The sequence below is a fragment of the Passer domesticus genome, chromosome 11 (genome assembly GCF_036417665.1).
Source record: "Passer domesticus isolate bPasDom1 chromosome 11, bPasDom1.hap1, whole genome shotgun sequence".
Lineage (NCBI taxonomy): Eukaryota > Metazoa > Chordata > Aves > Passeriformes > Passeridae > Passer > Passer domesticus.
In genome coordinates this window covers 14505195-14521133 of record NC_087484.1, presented here as the reverse complement: position 1 = coordinate 14521133, position 15939 = coordinate 14505195, and the positions used below count along the sequence as shown (strand labels likewise).

At 42.8% G+C, this 15939-nt stretch overlaps 2 protein-coding genes across 8 annotated transcripts in view; one reads left to right on the top strand and one right to left on the bottom strand.

Annotated features, from left to right (window-relative positions):
• TFDP2 (transcription factor Dp-2) overlaps positions 1-15785 on the bottom strand; it is a 54243-nt gene extending 38458 nt beyond the window's left edge. The window contains exons 1-3 of one of the 7 annotated variants that reach the window (XM_064385844.1): positions 15679-15785; positions 13749-13871; positions 34-127 (exon numbers count right to left, since the gene is read on the bottom strand). In XM_064385844.1, coding sequence (XP_064241914.1) covers positions 34-75 — 42 coding nt within the window. In that variant the 5' untranslated portion in view covers positions 76-127; positions 13749-13871; positions 15679-15785. Of the gene's footprint in view, positions 1-33; positions 128-923; positions 1357-3899; positions 3921-11045; positions 11312-13748; positions 15437-15678 lie in introns of those variants that run through there. The other 6 variants (XM_064385846.1, XM_064385845.1, XM_064385849.1 and 3 more) reach the window with 6 other exon arrangements.
• Positions 1-15939, top strand: part of PLS1 (plastin 1) — a 277498-nt gene that overhangs the window by 117702 nt on the left and 143857 nt on the right. The gene's annotated exons all lie outside the window — the stretch shown is intronic.

Here is a 15939-nt window from a genome sequence, read left to right as displayed (position 1 = left end):
GAAAAGTAACACACATTGAGGAGTTATACTTACATTTTTTGCCGTCATGTCAGACAGTATTGCTTTATATTTCATAAAGCCATAAGATATCCCTTTTCATCTTCACATAATCTTTAAAGTGAACATCCTGTAAGACAGTTAATGAAATATCTTAGTTGAAACCCAAGCTTCTGATAAAATAATCACCACAATAGTCAGGTTCTACAGGCATACTAAAAATGTTCATTACTTGGAACAGGCAGAGATTAAATCCTATATATAAAGGCCCAACTTACATAAAGGCCTGACTACATTAATGTGCTAGCCAACTATGTTATATCATTACCAAAGTTTTATAATTAAAACCATGCAATTTTTGCATTTAAGGCAGATTGGCTTTTAAAATGGAAGTGAATTACTTCTCTTTAGCCAACAACAGAGAAGGCTTTTAATGAAATGTATATATATATATAAAACATTCAGAATTTTTAGGAAACATGCAAGAAAGAAAACTATTCATCTCTAACTAATCTTTTACATATTTTCATTTTTGTTATTAAACCTGTGTAGTTAGAATTATAATATTAGAATTTCAGGAAAAGATAAAAATTTTGGTACTCCAAAAATAGGTTAAAGTGACTTATTTTTTAAATGAAAGCTTCCAGAAGCCTTACAGAAAACAGAAGTTACAAAACAATGCTGTCAGCACAAACAATTTTAAAGACAGAATTAACTTGACAAAGCGTTTAGGTACCTTGAAAAGTACTTTGTAAGTACTACTTGCAGTTTAAAAATGGACTGCAAAAGACATTTGAATTGCATTTGGATGGATAAAATAGAGAGAACTGTTCACACTTTGAAGTGTGGAATCAATTAAGTAAAATTAGGAAGATATCTAAACTACTTATCAAAGAAGAGTCATGGCCATTTACAGCAGAACTCACTAGCTACAGAAGTGGGATGCAATTCATGCCATTTCCTCTGTATTTTGACCTATGTCAAGGCAGTGTCTTCACCTCCTTCAGGAAAGGGCCAGGGGGTCTTCAGCAGCGTGCACAACTAATGAGGAGCTCCACCATCACATCCCATCACTGCTTTAGTAGTTTTGGATAACCCAGGAGAATTTTAAATTCTAGACTGTTTCTATACATTTCTTGATTTATTCAGACATCACATCCATTAAACTGTTAGTGGAAAACCATGTAATTCAATTTAGAGGTGTCCTCCACTTCCTGCTGCCTGAGTTGTACTTCTCTTCCTTGGTGCCTCCCTTCATTGCAGCCATAATTGAGCAGTTGCTCCAGCATGTGAGCACCACACAAATCTACTAAGACATTCTCCTGTGAAAACTTGTACATTTTAGTTTCACCGCAAATCATCCAAGAAAATAATAAAAATTTTTCTCTGGCTTTAGAGAAGATACTACAAAGAGGTATTTATTCCCAGCCTGGGGAAAGGAGCTACTGGATCTGGTAGTAATCCTGAAACCTGAAGCCATAAAGCTACAGGGGTCATGGCAGGGAGCAAATACTGAATTCTTGCAATGCATCTGAAAATTATGATCTTTGGTGCCTGTTCTTTTTCGACATTTCTGACCCCTGCAGATGAACTCTCCAAATCCATCATCTGGAGCTCTGGCCAAAATTCACGTTGCAGTCTGGCCTCCCTCTCTAAGAGGCTTTACAAGTAATTTACTCAAATAAAATGCAGTTAAGAACATAATTGCTGAGCAGTTTTAACTTATTTGCAGATAAGCAAACTAGGTTCATCTTTGACAAGTTATTTGCTGTCAAGCTTAATGACCCAGAAGGTATTGTCCATAAACTATTACAGTCCTTTGCCACAATGCTCTTCAGCCAGTAAGAACAGTTGGGATTCTTCCAGCTTTATGAACACATTTTGTCAAGCCTGAGAAGCCAGACTTTGTGACCCCACCATCTGCCATGACCTCTTGTCAGGTTCAGACAAAAGAACCGACACAGATGGCCTCAAAATGGAGATTTTCTTCATTCCCAGTTGCTGCATGTGCTTGCACCACACAGACAGAAAAACATAAAACTCAACCTTTTTTTATCTTCTTCAGCTGGTTTCTACTGAAATGAGGCTGCATAAAGACAGAGCCCAGAGCACGAGACACAAAGATTGCTTTTTTTTTTGAACTACATTTGTCCCTTCATAAGCTAAGCCTTGGTTTATAATCCACTCCCATAAATTTGCCTTTTGGTCATATACTGTATGGCACAAGAAGTCAATCAAACTGTCTGACTTTGTAAACTCTGAGTTGTAGCTTCTTTTAGAACATATTTGCTAATTAATCACTTATGCCACTGATATTGAAAAGCCAGTTTGAGCATTAAATTTATAAAAGCCCAGGTAATCAAGCTCTAGTTACAGCAAAACAGTACAGGAGTTTTATCTGTACCTAATCCAAGTACAAGTTAAAAGCCAGATCTATTCTGGAGTTTTGGTGATTCTGAAGCTGAGTCTCAGTGCAACAGCCAGTGCAAAACAGAAAACAGTTATCTGCAGAACAACATTGTACTCCTTATGTTTACTTTCTATCTGTTGTTCAGTCTTATTTTTAAATTACCCCATAACATAACATTACAGTCTCTTCTCTGCTCTACCAAACTTACCCTCGTTTCTCTTCTAAAATTTTATCAGTACAAGTCACACCCTCACCTAGACCAGCACCATACAAAGACCCTCCTCAGTGCCAGAGGCCAGTTCCCAACAGAAAGTGCCATTTATGCAATATTAAATCAGTACTAAACATCTACAAATGAACACAACTATTGGACAATCACCTAAATTGTTATGATCAAAAGTCTTTACAGAACACATGAAAGATAAAAAAGAGATATTTTAGTATACTAGAATGATTTTTATCACCACTAAGGAGCGCTTTTTCGCATTTACCTGATAAATAGTATTGCAAAGTGAAAATTATTCCAGGTAACTGGGTCAGCTAAGAGGAAAGTGTGATGAGTTTCAAGAAAAAGAAACCTGTATAACACCAGCCTTTGCACAAGAAAGTAATTTATACTCTTCATATCCCTCTCCATAGTACTAACTTTCAACTATTACAAGACTGATTTCAGAAGACAGCAGTAACAAAAAGACTCCTTATTAATCAGTACAGGCTCAGTTTTAAACCACTAATTTATGCACAGCATCTACATGGCTTAGACCACCTGTTACACATATGCTGCTTCAGTACGTCTCAAGTTTTCAGATTAGTAAAATTTCAGAATTATTAAGTACTTATCAGAAATCCACCTGCTCCCAGGAAGTGTTTCTCCAGCTTGTTCCTAAAACATGTTTCAATATCTGACTCCTTTTTGAAAAAAAATAAGATTAAAAAAAACCAAGACAGGAATCCCAGATAACATCCACCTTGTCACTCAATGAAGCTCTTCAAAAAAGCCAACCAAGGTATTTATTCTACAAGCCACATATACAGGATGGGAAAGAAGTCACCACCTTCACCTGTCACACATTTCAAAATAAAAATTTTGAAAATAACATTAGAAAGTAGCTCTAAGGAAGCCTTTGAAAGGAAATCCCAGCATGTCATGTATGATGAAGGTCTGGCAGGTATCACGACTTATTTTTCCAGCCTTTACTGTGAGCAACTGTATGCCTTCAAAAAAGTCCTAGTAGATAACAGACAAAGTGATCAGAGAGACTGAAGCAAGTCTAAGTGATCTGACCACTGAATGATATTACATATTTTTAACAAAATAAAATAATTTGAGAAGAGTATTCAGTTTAAAAGTGTAAAGTGTGTTTAATCACCTTTACTTGAGTTAAAAGGCTGCAGCCTGCAAATCCAAAGCACATTTCTCCCAACTATACAACAGAAAAAGAAGATGAGGATTACTGCTTTAAACCTAGATCCAAATGAAAGATAAAACTACCTGAACCCAAACTGAAAGTGAAGTTCTCATCATGTAGTTAAGATTGAGCAAAATGCCAATGTATCATCAGAAAAAATTAACTGACACCTCCTGGCAACAGCAGTAATTATGACTCAAGTTTACACAGCACAAAGAACTTGGAAAAACAGAGGAAGCATTCCTGCAAGTTCAATGAGTATAACCTGTAGCACTTCGGCTCCATGACGGAGAACAACCAACCTGTGTGGTTTGCTAAAAGCAAATGTCCCCTCATGGACTTAATGTAGCAAATACTGAGGCAACAAATGAACTGGATCCCATTCAGTGCTCTCGGAGTGGATTCCAAATGCTACATCCCAATCACTCCCACTATTTGTTGTATTTACTCACTGTTGTAACTATTATTTACTACAATGTACATAGTATATGACTGTACATTGACACATGACTAACAAAAGCACTGTTTGATGGAGGCTGCTGAATATCCTGAATCCCAGCGATGAAGACAGGTGTGAGTGAGAAGAACACATAACACAGGAAGAAAATCCAAAGCTGGACTCACTCTCTCCTAGCTGAAAGTGCTCCAAGTCTCCATTCGTTAAGTGCACTGCTGAGCCTCAAGTCCTGCTGCTTGCCCAGCCCTGACAGTGCTGAGTCCCCAGTTCCAGGACCTGGGTGCTCCTTCCCTCAAGGACTCCGTTTCTCAGGCACGCTCAACGCCAGCACCAGCACTGAACCACATGTCCAAGAACAGGGGCAGCACTCAGGGCTTCCTTCAAAATCAGCGGGGTGAAACACGTCTCTTATTGTCCAAAAAAGGAGAACTTTACATAAAACACGTGGGGTAATTCCCAAGCACCTGAACCTTTGAAGGCTTCTAGTTCCCCAAGCCAGCTTACTGTCATTCCAGACAGAGTACACAGGGCCTGACATCAGCACAGTGGGTAACGTTCATGCAGCACTTAAAGCATGATCTAAAATGTATTTTTGAGATTTACAGAGAACTTTTAGCACTACCAAGATAAATTTGGGAGTAAGAGAAATTTAGCTGCAGGGTTTTTTTTTTTTAAAGCAGACAATCTATTCTATAAACTCATTTTTTGTTCTCTCACTGGGTTTCTAGCCTATAGCTGACTACTATACAGGCACAACATTTGTACCTTCAGTAGTAAGAAGCAGGTACAACTTCCTTTCAGAGCAAACAGCATACTGTATTTTCACAAACACATTTTTGCCCGAAGAAATTTCATTTTCACAATGGATTGACATTTGAAAAAAAAAATTTAGTGATTTATGTGACGACTGTAAAATAACATGGTAAGATGGTCTTTGTGCATTGCCAAGAATACCTTGGCTCCTCTTTCAATCAAGCCCAGCTGAAAACAGCATCTTTTTGTCTACTGAGCCTTCACACCAGCTTCTTCCTAACACCAGCCCATACACTGTATATACATCAGAGAGTGCTCTAGATATTAATCTGGTATTGTAAGTTTTAATTTTGAGATTGAAAAATTTCCAGAATTACCAGTGTATTGACAAATATATGGAAATGTTTAACCACACTTGTTGAGATATACTTTTGGCTATGCTTCACAGCTGGAAGGATTTTAACATCCAGTGAGCTGAAGATACTTTTACACTTGCATTTAATTAAAAATCACCAAGTTATATGGCAACAAAAAACTTGAAAACTTAGTAGCTATTTCTTACATTTTCCTTATAGTTTGCTCTAGTTTAATGCCACTATTTAACTCTACTCTTGCATGGGTTGAAGATTATGACAGTATTCACCAATGGGTAAAGGTTACAAAAAATTTCATACTTCTTTAATTATAATTTGGTACAAGGGCAAAAAGGGATTTTTTGGTGATGAACAAGCTCACAAATACTGATTACAGCACACAAGGTTACCTGGAGGGCACGGTTCCATGAAATGCACTGCACTGCTCTCAGATCCCACCCTGCTAAGACTGCTCCAAGGGATCTTCCACTGCTACCCACTTCTTCCACTTCCCACTCCTTCCCAAAGCTGCACACTCTCAACAGCTCCCAGTCCTACCCGATACCCTCAGAGAGCCACCTCAGCTCTAACACTGTCAGAATTCCAGCAGTGGGGCTGACAGGGGGTGCAGGACAGTTTTCCACATGCTGTGACCCCTGCAGCTGCAGAGCCACCTCGCTGTGCACAGCACAGGACAAACCCTCAGACTCAGCACTGACTGACCAGCTCCACTTCTGAAAAAATGCACTCATGAGCCCTCAAAATGTACTTATGGATTGAAATGTGACAAAAGGCTGGATATGGCTTGTTCATATGGAGACTACTGTCTGCTTTTGAAGAATTCACTGGGGTGTGTGCACGCTTCAAAAATCCATTAGGAAGGGGGATATTTTTGTCTCCAGATCACAGCTTCCTCAATTTCTTAAACAGCAAGAAGCAGGATTAATAATTTGCTTTTGACAGAGAGCAGAAGTCTGCTGTTATACCAAATCAATACACAGCTTGAAATTTTATCAGTTGTATGTATGAAGTTATTGATCTAAAAAAAAGTTTGAATGTATTTGCAATTGTAAGTTGAATTTTAAATAAACTGAAGTTTATAATAACCTGATTGTGCCTTTATGAGAACAGAAATATATTTCTCACATTCCTCAAATCTCAAGGTCAAGTTTATAACAAAAGGAAGTTACCTAACTCCTTCCTTCCAAGAAATGGAGAGCCATGCACACCCAGGTTTCTTATTTCACTCTGAGGACATAAGCTCACTTTCACTTGCAGTTTCTAATCTCATCCATAATTACTGGTCATATTACCACCATATATTCTGGGATGAGCATTACAGTTCACAAGTGATTTTTAGTATGTCAATGCATTGGCATTCACAAGCCTTAACTTAATGAGCAGCTACTGATATATTTGATTTAATTCCCACAAATAGCATTATAATAGCTGCTACAAAGTCAAAAAATTCCTCTATACAACTAAAAGTTCACAGCCTTAAAGACAGTGGGTACCTGTTGCAACCTGCTAATTTCTTTCTGACCTTATTTTTCTTTTTTTCCCACCCTGAAATTTGCAATAAGAAAACAGTAAATTAAAATGGTCCTTATTCACACAGAACATATTTGTGTACACCACCCATGGGCAAATGGATTATGAATTCCTATCAAATTAACCTTCCCATACACCCAGGCTGATGTTATAGCCACCCAAGAGAGGTCAGTGAGGGACTCCATTGAACAAAAGCACTAAAGAGGTAAGCCACAACTGAATCATCTGCTATTCCCACCCAAACCAACACAAATCTGGCAGCAGCAGGAACCTGATGGAACAGGAGAAACCTGCCTTGCCAAACACGGCAGAACACTCTAAGCTCCACAGGAAAAAAATAAATTGAGCTGCAAGACCAGAATTACAGTCACAAATGGATTTTGGTCTATAGATGTTAACAAAAATTCCATGGTTTGGACATGGGCACTCCATTCACTGTTAGCAAAGAACTGAGGAACAGAAGCAGTCTAAGCTACCATCTCTGCTTCCTCTGAGCACTGCTTGTGTAAAACCTGCTGGGCAGGGCACATCCCCTGACTGAAATAACACAAAGCCAGTCAAAATAACATCACCTTTATAAGTGGATGATTTCTACAGGTCATGTTAAAACCTGGCTGTTCATGTCAGTCAAATATCCTATGGACTGCAAACCAGGAAGATCCCAGTGCTGTGACAGTTCTGGATAATGCCTTCAAAGATACCTCTAGAGAAACCCCTTCTAGAATTCACGCTTAAATGATTTGGGAAGTTACTAAAAATCAAGTTGTCTTCTATTTTAAGCATTATCAAACCAGAAAGAATGAATCTGTGCCAACACCTGAATTGCTGCAGTTCACAACCAAGCACACCAACAAAACCAAACACTCATCTTTTCCCACCTTGGTTCCAGGCTCCATAGTGACAGCCAGTACTCTGGCTAAAGCATTATTTTCACCAAGTCAGTGCTGCAAAAATCTAGAATTCACTTCAGACATCAGTAAAGACAAATATCCTCAAAAATGGCTTCACAGTAGCCTGTGGATTTTGCAAACCATGTTCTGAAAGCCAAAAAGTTTCTTCAACAGTACTAAGTGAATAGCTGGACCTCAAATTATTTTCAAACATCATCTTTTTTCATTTAATTACTGTTCTGTATTTCAGCAGGAGTATGATATTCTACAAAGCTGTGCTTTTGTTACAGGTCCATTACAGTAATGGTCTTGCAAACTGAACTACTGTAGGCCTGCAGCTTGACTTGCTTAGATTGATTTTTATGCTATAGATATTGAAAAGCATAAAAGTAAATTTGAGCAGTCTGTAAAGGCCTTTATTGGAAACTATCACTGCACACAGGACATCAGACCAAGGAGCAAAGGAGTTCATTTAAGGAAACTATGAAAGTAAGATCACTTGCTATTGCCTCACATCCTTGCAGAGGAGTCACAGTCTACAAATCAAATAATGGGGGGAAAAGAATTAATTTCATTCTAATACTGGATGTTACAAAACATACATGAAGAGTGAATTTGTGCCCTCAGCTCCACCATGATTTGTGCCCTATTACCACACCAAGACACTGGGATTGTTTTTCATCTAAAACCTAAAGTTTTGTGACAAACCCATCTGATTCCAGTGGTTTCTTGGCTTTATGCACAAAAAACTCCACAAGTGTATCTCCTTGCAGGAGAACAGACAGCTGATTTTCCCTATTTTAAGATTCACTGTTGGTTCATTAAGAGTCACAAACAGTGAAAGTAATTGGAAAGGTACTGGAGAAAGTCTTATACCATTCCACTCAAAAAATGAAAAAGCAAACAATTTAAGAAATTATCACTTATTAGAGACAGTCCCAAGAACATTATATTAAGGTAGCACACCAGAAGAAATGCAACTCCAAGAACTGAATTAGACTGGCTATAACTAGAACTCATTCTGCTCCACATTAGGATGCAGAAATTTGAATATTTTTCTCTACACAGGATGGGCTGCAGCAGCCTCTCCTCCATTCCATGCAAGTCACTATACTGCATTTAGAGATTCACATTCAGCTTTCAAAGGCACAGTGACAGGGTCTGCACAACTAAACCAACATCATACACCCTTGAAGAGGATGTAATGCTGGAATTTTGGTCCCTGTTTCTTCACTAAACCTTTAACAATTTTAGCCAAAGCTACTGAAAGACCTTCAGTGGGAGGGTGCTCCCAGCTGCTCGGGAAGCGTGTCCAGATGCAGCAGGGGTCTCTGCAGTGCTGTCCAGCACAGGCACAGCACACAGAGATCAGGAATGCTCCTGGACTACCGACATCCCCTGCAGAGCAGCACTGCTCTGCCCAGCTGGCTTGCCTGGCCTGTGCCTTTTACCATGGATGCTGCTCTGAAAACTGAACCTTCTCACTTGGTAAAGTCAGGCCACCAGTCAGAACCGTCTGCAGCAATTCAAAGCATTCCTCTTACTGGTGTCTTTTCTGTAAAATTAATTCTATTACGATAGTACAAGTCAAATGGTTTCTTTTTTGCTATGCTCCAGTAGTGACTTTTTTTCAAAGAGGAAGTGGTTAAAAGAAAGCCAAATAATTTGACAGTAATGTAACATCACTCTTAAATTCACCCATGAGACAATCTTATTAATATTTAATAATTTTCTTTTTTCCCCTAGTAGAGAACTAAATCATTTGACCTGTTACTCTGTCCTCTTCTAGAAGCACCAGACTTGCTTCACAGTAAGAAACTTTTCAAAAGAAAACTTGACTTTTTTTTCTTCCTGACCACCTCTCCTGCCAAGTCTGCTCTTTTCTATAACACAAACTTCTCCTTGGTCCTCCCTGTTTTTTTCAAAGTGCTATATTTAACACACTACACGTTAGTTTGAACAGAAGCTCCTGAAATTCAATACTTCACTGCGTAAAAACCCCGGTGAGTGTACACAGCATTGGCACAAATATGGCTGGGAAACACAGTTCTGCCTTTGCCCTGTAACGCTGCTCCTCTCAGTCTCTGCCACACTTGTACAGATCTATTTTTGTGTATGACAGGATAGAATATAATCAAATGAACTGAAGTTAATTTGGGGAGGGTAAAGGAATAGAGAAAAATGTATTAATTTCTTTTTTAACAGCATCCATTTTTACCAGCATAACATTATTTCTGAATAAAAGATTGTAGCAAGTTGCAATTTGTTACAGCACCACACAACCTCCAACATTTAACTATCTTTGCTCAACATAATTAAGCTACATCAGTGATAGTAGTTGAAAAAAAAGTCACTGTGAGCCATATTAATGAAGAGTCAAAAAATAACTGAATTGCATGAAAACTGACCAAAAATTATTTGTAAACAATGTTAACCCAGTGTACTATATAATATAAATTAATACTATTCATTTTCTCTGTCAAATCAAGAATTTAGAGAGAAAATGAAACCCAAAGTCCTTCCTCCAGAGGAGAACAGCATAAGCTGTGATACACAGCTCGGCATCCCCCCTTTACTCAGTGAGGGAGCACGCTCTCATTTGCGGTTTTCTTCCACATTTCAAGGAAGTTTGCTTATTCCGTATTTTCCTGCTATTGTTTGTATTCTCAGCTCCAACAGACGGTGTTTACACTGGGTTCACCTCTGCCGCCGAGCCCTTTACAGCTGGGAGCCCGGGCAGGCCTGGAACTCCCAGGAAGAGGCAGGCAGGGAAGTTTTGTTGTTGTTGTGCCGGACTGACCCTCTCCCGATAAGACGGGCGGTGAGGACCGCCCCGCCGCGAAGCTCGGGCAGCCCCGAGCAGGGCCGGGCGCCCGGCCGGTGCCTGCCCGCCGCGGGCCGGGCCCGGGCCCCGCTGGCCCCGCCGAGCCCGGCGCGGCCCGGCCCCGCCGCGCTCCCCACAATGGAGGAGGCGCCCCGGCTGTCACCGCCGCCCGGGCCCGCCCGCAGGTGCCGGCACCGGCTCCCGGCCTCCCGCGTCCGCCCGGCGTGAGGCACCGGGGGAAACGAGGCGGGGCGAGAGCGCGCTGCCCGGCGGCAGCGGGGAGGGGGCGGCAGGGCCGGCGGGACCGCGCCGCCCGGGGCACGGCGGCCGCCGATGGCTGAAGAAAGGGGCTGCCCTTCCCCCACACAGCCCCCCACACCCGGGCCCCGCTCCCCGCTCACCCGCAGGCCCGGCCAGGGACGAAAGGTAAGGCGGGCGGCAGCGCGGGCTGGGCCCAGACAGCGACGCTGAGGCGACGAGACGGCGACGGTCCCTTGGCAGCCGCCGCGGCAAGGAGCGATCCAGTCGCGCCGACGACGCCTCTCGGCCGGGCCGGCGCCGCGCACTCGGCGCTGGCGAGGAGGCCGCGGAGCCGGGAGCCCCGGCGGCCCCGGAGCGTGGCGGCAGCGGCGGCGGCAGCGCCCCCGGCCCGGCCCCGCCGCCCCCCCGCGCCCCGCGCTGCCCGGTCCTGCTCCCCCGCACAAGCTTGGCGGCGTCTGCCGGCCGGGAGCGCCCATTGGCTGCCGCGCCGCGTGATGTCAGGCGCCCTCCCCGCGCCATTGGCCCGGGCCCGTGTGTGTACACACAGCGCTCGCCAATCCGCCGCGCCGGGGCCGGAGGGGCGGGGCGGAAGGGCGTGGCCGGCCGGGACCCGCGGCCGCCGCCTCTCCCTCGCGGCGCGCGCCGGCCGCTGTCAGGACACGGGTTCGATCCCCGCGACGGCCGCACCTGTGCCAGCGGCGCCCGGGCGCTGCGGGCGGTGCGGAGTGCATAAATACACAAATACATAAATATATAGAGGCTGTATGTACACACAGCGCGCGGCGCCGCGCTGGCTGCGGCCGCCGGCCGCGCCGCTTATCTGCGAGGAGCTGGTGGGGCTGCGTGCCGGGATGCAAAGTTCAGCCTCGGCGCCACGGGCGCCGCGGGAACGCCCGGCCCCGGCGGCACAACGGGGCCAGGGCCGCCGGGGCTCGGGCCGGCTCCAGCTCCGTGCTCCCCCGCGGACAAGCTCCAACAAAGCGGCGGCCGCGCCCTCGCACCTCCGCCCCGAGAGAGCCGGGACCCGGCCCGCAGCCGAAACACAGGCCCAGCTCCGGGCCCCGGGAAAGCCCGGAGAAGGGTTTGATTTCAGCTTTTCCTTACCGCTGTGAAAAAACTGTTTCAACGAAGCACGGTTACGTATTCTTACAGAGACCATATAAATAGAAAGCACTTCTGGGAGGAAAAAAATAAATTCGGCACTAGTTCCATTCAGCGCAACGATGCAACATTTGTTAAGTCTTTCTGGAGTGCAGCCAGGCACACATCCAAGGCGTGCAGTTACCCATTTTGCATATTTCTCACACAAACGCAGCTTAATGCACTGAGCAAGCTGAGCAAAACAAGGTTTATGGGGACACAAACACTATTTATGTGCTTTAGATCCCTGCAGATCATACATATACTGGATCAAACATGGTAAACTTCTGTTTTTCTTGCATTACAGAAAACATTAAGTGCTCTAGAAAGACGCATTTTTGATGCTGTCTCAAAAAAGGGAAGTAACATCAAAAACCCAGGTGTTCAGCCTATTGAGTTCTGAAATGTCAGTCTAAGGAAGATTAGCAGTATTAGCAAACAAGACCTTTATATTTATTTCAATGGGGCAGTTTACAACTGAAAATCTTGAAGTGCCCAGGAATTTGCAGATTGTGGCTTTAGTTTCTTTTCATCCTCTATAAAAACTTCCATGCCATGTAACAAGACCTTTTATCAAGATTGGCAGTGTTATGCAAGATATATTCACAAAGGCAATAGAAATATGCAAAGTGTTGTGTATTCTCTTGCAGCCCCCTCTACCAGGTACAACCACAACCACTAATGTGACACACGCCCTGACAGAAGTGCACAAGGCACACACTACCTTCAAAAGGAAGCAAACCAGAAGCAACCAGGTTGGCTGGTTTACTGCACTATTATTAGTTACCACAGCTAAACAAATACTTGAACCCAGCCTCAATAAAGACACTTAGGTTTCACAGATCTCTTTTTGGTTCACTGGTTTATTTACTTCCTTTGCAAGAAACACTGATGAGCTGAAGTCAGATGCTGGAACTGATTATGAACATGAAAAATAGTCATTTTAACCCCCAAGGAGAGAAACAGAAGGAAGGCCACTGCTGTAGTTTGCATTTGCTTTCAACAGCAAATTGCAGACTAACTCTATATACATACCTCTACACATACATATACACACACAGAGTTGAGTTTGAAGGTGGTGAAACAATGCCCAACTTGCATGAGTGTAAGTACGCTACTTATGTAACATTCTAAACCAATACACAGTCTTTCAGAACTTGCACAAATCCCAAATTTTACCCCAGAATGAAGGCTGCATTGAAAAAAAAACCCTTAGAATTGGGTTTTTTAGACATGCTGAGGTGTGTGTTGAGCAGCTACACCTGCCCTGCAGGAAGCTCTCATGTCACCCTCCAGAACCTGTCTGGTGTCCCAACCCTAGAACAGCACCTTGCTCCCCGTGGCCAGTCAGACCCCTCCTGGATGCCACCTCTTCTCCCTTTCACAGTACATCACTTTCCAGTATTTGCCAGTTTTACTGCCTTCCTGCCAGCCCACAGCCCTTGCTGTGATAACCTGCACAAACATTAACCCAACAGGCTCCCCCTGCACCACCACCCCTTTTCTCCTGCTCAACCTGCCCCGAGTCCCCACAAAGCCTAAACTAACACAACACTGCCCAGCTGCTGGGTCAGAGCACTGCCATACTCCCCGACTGCCCTGCAGGACTGTCACACCTCTGTGTTTCACCAGGGGCTCACACCTTTGTACTCTTCAGCTCAGACCAGTAACTCAACCCCGCCGACTGGCAGGAAGGTTCTTACCTCCTTCCCTTCAACTGAGCCTCTTGTGCTGTGCCCTGATCCTGGAAACAGTGGGACTAGATCTTGCTACTTTCTTTAACTCAGGCTTTCAGTAACTCAGTATTTAGCTTTTTTGACTTTCTCCTGACAGGAAAGAAAGTCTAAATGTTCTTGTTAAAAACAAATGAGAGCAACCGAACTAATTTTACATAAAATTAGCTGTTACAAGTACAGCAGAAAATACTGCTTAAAAGAAAAGAGTACTCAGAAATTTTGGTCAAGTTCATTACAGTAAGCTTTTTAACACAGCTGACTTGATATTTTTTAGCTATGTAACAAAATTCATACAGCTTCTCAGTATTTTCAACTATCTGAAGACTTTTTCATCTGCCCTTTGTCTTGATATACAACAATTAATGTAAAAGCAGCAAGACTCCTCCAGCAATAGAGGGATTGTTACTGAGGCATAAATTTTCATGCCACATAGTCCCCACATATTTACTAGGACTATATGTTATGAATGATCCAACTGCCAAACTGATATGAGGTTATCTACTATCAGCATGGTAGGATCTGTGAAGGCAGAATGCCCAGAGATCATTAACACATCTCAACTGAATTGCCAATCTTCACATGGCAATGAGCTGCATTGCTGTCCAATCCCAAATACAACATTAAAACTCAACTGAATAGCTTAAAGTTATGAAACTGCAAACTAGTTAATATTTGTAATTTTGTATTGTTACCTTTACTATCAAACTCAGCTGACAGAAAATGTAAAATGGCATATACTTTCCAAACTAATGAAAACACTTGAGACAAAAAAAATAAACAAAAAGCAGTAAAAGCTGTCATATTTTAAACAGAAGTTACTATGAGTGAGGTTCTAAAATGGTATTAATGCCCTTCTGTGCAGCAAATATTGGGACAGCACAGCACCTGTAAAAATATATCTAAAGCTTATTTCAAATCCATTATCAATTAACAGGTAGCACTTTTAGATGACATCACATTAAAGATTTCATGGGAAGATAAAATCAATTTTTTTGGTAAAAGATAAGCAAAATAGGCTTTGATCAGTAATCACATTTCTTCAAAATACCAGTTAGTCTGCACAATCCTTGGGCATTTCATGTCACAAGCTGTGGCAAATGCTCTGATCTCCAAAGGCTGGTCCATCCTGGCAGACTTTCAGACACCCCTCTTTTGTTTCAGAGCCCTACTCCTCCCTACTTTGAACCTCTCCACAACAGAGCTCACAACTCTGCAGGCCATTTGAAAGGTTCAGCTGGCAAATATACCAAGGCCTTTCCACATCCTTAATTTGTAGTGAAGTTTCTCTCCTGTAGATTTGACACTAGTGAAAGGAAAACAGCTTGAATTCCTGCTTTAAATTAAACAGTGACAGTGGTAAAATGGTTATCCAGAGTGTGTCCTCCAGGATACCACCTGAACAAGAGGAATATGCAATATCTTCTCCCTCTCTAGCTGTGCCATTGCCAGGGTGAAAACCATCACCACATGAAGATGAAGTATCAGGCACATGGTGCAGAGTTGCCTTCAGCAGAGTGATTTGAACAGAATCAGGTTCAGCTCCTGTCAGAGCACTGCAACACTGCCTGCTCAGCCCAGCTAACCCTCCAGGCTGTCAAGAGAACCTGAGTCAAGGAGCCTTCAACAAAGGGCAACAGGTGATGAGAGGCAGATGTTGATGAAACTAAACTCCCTCAGTGAGAACCAAATGTAGAATACCTCAGTGACTGAGGCACAAACTTCTGCCCAGAGTGCCAGACTTAAAGCCTTTCTGCTTAGCCTTGGAGAGAGAACCTTCTTGCTAATGAGAATTTTCTTTAGCAGTGACTTTGTGACGTCAAAGGAAAATCCCAAGCTGAATACACAGGTGTTAAAGGAAAGCAATTGTTTCAGATATTCAGTAACTGCAGAATCTTACCTTACAGCAGGAGGAGGAGTGGAGGGAATCTCTCTGGGGCACTTAATACTGGAGTCTTGGCACTACAGCCTGGCATATTACTAGAAATCACAGCAGACACACTTGCTTCTGCTCTTCATTTAAGGATTCACATTAGAGAAGGTTAAGGATTTGGTAAGATACCCAGAGAAAAGAAAATTGCCAAGATGTAGCACAGGTTGAAGGGCAGAATGTAACAGAAGAACACGAAAATGGCACATTAAGCTAAGGCTGACAAGTAAA